Genomic DNA, 6,000 nt, shown 5'->3' with positions numbered 1-6,000 from the left:
GTAAAGGGACCCCTGACCATTAGGTCCAGTCGTGACCGACTCTTGGGTTGCGCGCTCATCTCGCATTATTGGCCGAGGGAGCCGGCGTATAGCTTCCAGGTCATGTGGCCAGCATGACAAAGCTGCTTCTGGCAAACCAGAGCAGCACATGGAAACGCCGTTTACCTTCCTGCTGTAGCGGTACCTATTTATCTACTTGCATTTTGACGTGCTTTCGAACTGCTAGGTTGGCAGGAGCTGGGTCCAAGCAACGGGAGCTCACCCCGTCATAGGGATTCGAACCTCCGACCTTCTGATCAGCAAGCCCTAGGCTCAGTGGTTTAACCACAGCGCCACCTGGGTCCCACCCCAAACATACCTAAGGGCTAATTCACACACTGAGGGAGTAGTTATAGTCAGTGCATATAATACACGTTCACGTTAGCAGGGATGCAAAGCAGCAGCTAAATGCATATGGTAGGAAGTCCCACATCGAGACTCACCTGAGCCACAGACAAACTTTGTTACCTGGCCTCAGGCCACTGTCTGAAAGATGAGGATAACACTACTAATCAACCTTACAGGCCTACTTTAAGAATAACTGAATTAATGGTTAGGAACAACACTCAAAAGTGCCAATGCCAAGGATGCTGAAACTCCAGTCATTTCACACAATTATTTTGTTGTTGCGCGACACAGTTTATCAACTTGGCTGACCTAGACAAAGGACTTAAAAGTATTAGGCAATATTCTGCCCTCTGTGACACTTGTGCAACTGCAGTATTATTACAGTCTGAGTAATATCACTGTGTAGTTTAGCCTTTGTTCTACAGGTACCCTATGGAGATATTGCCTTTGGGCTTGCCCAACAGTCTGTGCACACATGTGTAGCAGTAATGTCTACCTAAGATAAATATTGAGGATGTTAGAAATGACTCCTATCACATCCTAAATCCTTTCCAGTATGCACAGCACTCATGGTGTACGAAAAATAACCACCTTGTCTTGGAAAAGACATATAACTGCAAAAAAAACCAAACCAAACAAAAATAGAGAGCTGTGAGAGCTCTTAGCAACTGAATTCAATCCACTCCTGTATAAGAGTGCTTGAAACAACAAAAGTTGTCTGAATGTCCCCCCAAAAGTTTGGGTGGGACAGCATCTACCTAGAGAAGCATTATGTTTTAAGTTTTAAGGTTCCCTGCCTTGCTCCCACATCAACAGTGGTGTCAGCAATCACGCCAATGCCAGCTTCTTCTCACTTGCTTCCCTGAGATGCAGGGAGCAGTTTAATGCGAAACTGGTTGCTTAAATCTCACCCGCTGCTCTTGCAGGAACAACAATGCCCCTCTCCCCACCTGAATTCATGCCTGATTACAGAACTGAAGCAGCTCTGGTCACCTTGATGGATGACCTTTATTGAGAGAGGGATGGGGGAGAGCAACTCTGCTAATTCTCTCAACGGCATTCAGTACCATTGACCATGATATCCTTCTGGAGTGGCTCAGTGGGCTAGGAGTCTATGGTGAGACAGTCATTCTGCTTCTACCTCTCCAGAAATCAGAGTTGGATGGCTTTTCCTTAACACCACTGAAGTTCTGCTGTAGGGTTGCCCATAATTCTTTCTTGTTATTTTAACATACTTTATGAAACTTACATAAATGGCTGTCAACTATTAAGACCTTTGGCGGGGAGGCCTTCTTGAGTATACAGCAGTTGGCCAGTTTTTGGTATGCAGCAACACGAGACAGGGCCTTCACAACAGTGCCCCCACCATTATGGAGTTCCCTCCCTTCCTGAATTTTTTATGTCAGCCAAGAATGAATCTGTGTGCCCGGGCCTTTCTTATCTTGCTGGTTTTAGCTGATTTTGTATTTCTGGATGTGTTTGAAAATGCTATTGTGTATTGCGAACTTGAAAGCACGTCAAAGTGCAAGTAGATAAATAGGTACCGCTCCAGCGGGAAGGTAAACGACGTTTCGGTGCGCTGCTCTGGTTCGCCAGAAGTGGCTTTGTCATGCTGGCCACATGACCTGGAAGCTGTACGCGTGCTCCCTCGGCCAATAATGCGAGATGAGCGTGCAACCCCAGAGTCGGTCACGACTGGACCTAATGGTCATAGAATCATAGAATAGAATCATAGAATCATAGAGTCATAGAATCAGGGGTCCCTATACCTTACCTATTGCGAACTTGAAATTTTATTGTGACCTGCTCAGGCAGGAAAGAACACGTTAAGTAATACTTATTAAAATGATAATTAAATGAAGACACAATTAACTTGGCAACACTAGTGCAGACTGATGCAGAGTATGAAGGCCTTTGGTCTAGGGCAGGGATGTCCAACAGGTCAATTGAGAGGTTTCGGTAGGGGCTTTCATTCTCCCTAAAAAAAGCTCAATAACTTTGACCTGAACCCAAAAAAAAGTGTTGGGGGGGGGTAGATCATTGCCAGATTTTAATTCTGAAAGTAGATCGCAGTCTCTTGGGAGTTGGCCACCCCTGGTCTAGGGCAAATAACTTAATGTGGGAGCGGAGGATAACTAAAAAAGACTCCTCCTTTTGGCTGTCCTGAATCCCCTACCTTTCAGCTTAATTGTATGACTTCTGGTTCCATTGTTATGACAATATAATAATAATAATCAAGACTTTTACTTTTGGGCAATCATGCCAGCAAAAACACACCCATTCATTCCCCAGAGCTCAAATTTCAAGTTCCTCCACAATCAAACTACAACAGTAGATGGTGGTGCCAGAAGTCTGTCTATGCAAAGAAGGCAGTGAGTAAAAGTACTTGGAAGTTCTTTTAATGTACATTTCATTCATTAGAATAAAATCTTTCATTATGTTTTCCTCAATTAAGTGCTTAAAACATTTTACAAAGGGGGGGGGGACACCTAGAAGCAAGCGTACAAGCAAGCAAGCAAGAGCGCCATTCTGGTTTGTAAGGGGAGAGGAAAACACAATAAAGTTAAACAACAGAAGGTTTTCTAAGTCACAGTGGAGTACTTCTGCACAGCACAGACATCTGGGAAGCATATGTACAGGAAGCAAGCTCAGTCTTATACAACTCTAAGTTACTGGAATTACTAAGCAAGGAAACATCGTATTACCCTGTGCTTAAAATGTCATATATAGCTAAAACTCTCGGAGGGGAAAAACAATTGACAAATTCAATCTTGATAATCCAAGCGTCAAGACAGACATTCATTGGAGAGTATTCCTGGGACCCCGAGCTGTTTTGGACTCTCAGCTAATCAAGACTGTAGAATTTCAAAACAGAGTTTCCTGTTTCACTATCTACAAATGACGTCTGTGCTGGTGACTCAGTGCAATCTGTGGAGTACTAAATTTTCCCAGTGTTGAGTTCTAGTCTGTCATCAGAGATGCTTAATTTCCTCAGCAAGTAGTGCCTGAAGGCCATTATGCAATTTCATTATTTTAAATTAAAAGATTGCACTTGCATACACATGAGAACCTGTACTTCCTATTTCTGCTATTGCTAACGTACAGATTCTAAGTGTTGAGATTTTTAAAAAATGCACACCCCTTCCCAAGAGCTAGATTAACTCACTAGATAGAAAAATGTAAGACGAAATAAACAGGGGTTTTGTAATTAGTAGAAATAAGAAATCAAGTAGAGACAAGATTCAGTGAGCAATGTACAGATTAAAAGTATGCTGTTAACATGATATGCCATAATCTGGCTACTTTGAGCCTCTCCAGATTTGTGACTGTAACCAGATACAATTTGAGAAAGTAGTCCAATGGCAAAGGGCACAAAATGCTAGCATGAAGATTCTGCACAGCTGTTTCATTGTTTATGTGCTGACAAAGAAGATAAAATAATACTTGAATTAAAAACAGTAAATAACATAGATTCCCTTATTATTATTTAATTTCGTTATACTTTAGAGGCTCGTGGCATAGATTTGGTGTTGGTGGGCAATCACCTCGCTATGGAGCAGCAGAGATGAACTATTAGTATTGGAAGGAAGAAAATCATACGCTATCAACTACCATTTTTAAAAAAGGCACTAAAAGTTGATAATATATATAGTGTTGTCATATACAGAAAGGACAAGGTTGGAAGCAGAATAACCAGAGGAAATGTCTTTTTGAGAGACTAAACATGTGTACCCCATCATTCTATTTATTCTCAATGTGACTAATTTCTTATTGTCTACCTCAGAGACAAGGATACATTGGCCATAAATCCCTGAAGTGTCTCAAAAGGCATAATTTGTTCAGAATGTTTACTTAAAAGAAAAAGTCAAACTGGGAGAAAAATAAACAAAGAAGTTTTCTTCAGAGGTATTTTAAATATAAGCTATATTTAGAAGCTGAAAAAATAGAGAGATTTTAATTTCAACTCTCTTATATATATTTCACACACAATAGAAAGAGAAATTACACTCACGGTACAAGTGGCTTGAATTGCAATACTGTCCCATCCCAATAAAAGTTGTGCACCGTAAGTGTTTCTATTTACAACAGCCACAGTTAAGTAAGCAATCATTAATTTGTCATATGACTGACAAAAAAACCCACACCAACACACCCTGAAGTGGGTCATCTTTCACTTCATTCACTGAGCTTTCAGAGTGTTTCATCATCGCTCATGTCCCAGATCTGAAATGGAAAAAGGAAGAAAAATGCTGTTCAGTATCTTCAGTGCTCTTTCATATCATTCATACAATTGGCAATTTCAGGTGTGGCATAACATAGAGAGCCTTTCTTACATTAAATTATGAGGCAGCAAACGCCAGAACTTTTACGTTACTACTACTACTACTATTGCTACTACTACTAACTTTTTTACCCAACCATCACCAGGGAGTTACAACAATTTACAATTAAAACTTTAAACAGGAGTTAAAATACAGTACGGATGAACAGGAATAGGGTGGGCCCTGAAAACACACATCTCAGGTATCAAAGGCCAGGGTAAAGAGGTGTCTCTTCAGCATCTGTTGGAGGTTATACAGGGAAGAAGCCAGAAGTACCTCTGAGGTGGGAGAATCCCACCATTTCAGGACTGCCACAGAGAACATTTGACCCTAAACTTCTGAGGGAAGCGAAACTACCATGAGGCACTATTTTTTTTTAAAAAAAAGACTGGGTGGGGAAGCTACTTGCAGGCTATCCAATATACCATGCTTGGGCATGCTATGAGAACGATACATAAACCAAGCTGAAACACAAAACAATATTTTTCTAAATTCAAGGTAAACCAGTCTGAAGATTTATTAGAAAAGAGGCAGGTGGAGAATCATCCTGTCCAACATGTAAGATAAATATGCCAACTCACAAACAATAAGAAAGAAGTAATCCATTAAGAAAGAAGTAATCCAAATGTAATCCATTTTTGAAAAATTGACAGAATCTAAAACATGTATTCTCCTCTTCATATGGAAACTTATTAGATCTGTAATGTTATTTCAAACAAGTAGCTTGGTAATTAAAGGTGTTATATTGAAAATCCTTCAAATTAGTTTTTTTTTAAATCTACAGCACATACACCCCCCAAAAAGGCAGAGCTTCCCAAACTGTTCATACTGTATCTATATCTATATCTATATCTATATCTATCTATCTATCTATCTATCTACCTATCTACCTATCTATCTATCTAATCTATCTATATATATAAATGTAAACTGGCCATGTGGGTGTGTCTCCACTTTTCTCCGAAACTGCTTGACCGCTTGAGTTCAAATTTGGACACAACATCCCATGCGAATATGAGAGTGACCCCATACTGTTTCCTTATACAGATGTCACACCTACGCCATGTAAAACCCAAAAAACCCAGTGTTCCAGAACTCACAACTCACCCTAAAGTGCATGCTGGGAAAAAGAAGTCAGAAGCTGTGTCTCCGAGGGCAGGGCCAAATCATGACATCACCCCCAGACATGCTATAACCACCAAAACGGCCAATACCCCTCAAAGGCCGACCACAGGAGAAAGCCCTAACCCCACCACCGTCGCACCCACCCCATGAGCTAACCCACCCCCCT

At 40.9% G+C, this 6,000-nt stretch overlaps 1 protein-coding gene across 1 annotated transcript in view; it reads right to left on the bottom strand.

Moving 5' to 3' along the window:
* Positions 1–2,770: 2,770 nt before the first annotated feature.
* Positions 2,771–6,000, bottom strand: part of ATG7 (autophagy related 7) — a 101,811-nt gene continuing 98,581 nt past the window's right edge. The window contains exon 18 of the mRNA XM_035106218.3: positions 2,771–4,611. Within this exon, the coding sequence (XP_034962109.2) occupies positions 4,579–4,611 (33 nt within the window). The 3' untranslated portion in view covers positions 2,771–4,578. The remainder of the gene's footprint in view (positions 4,612–6,000) is intronic.

Source organism: Zootoca vivipara, chromosome 2, assembly GCF_965207765.1.
Source record: "Zootoca vivipara chromosome 2, rZooViv2.hap1.1, whole genome shotgun sequence".
Lineage (NCBI taxonomy): Eukaryota > Metazoa > Chordata > Lepidosauria > Squamata > Lacertidae > Zootoca > Zootoca vivipara.
The sequence above is the reverse complement of the archived record's forward strand: the minus strand, read 5'-3'. Positions and strand labels throughout refer to the sequence as shown.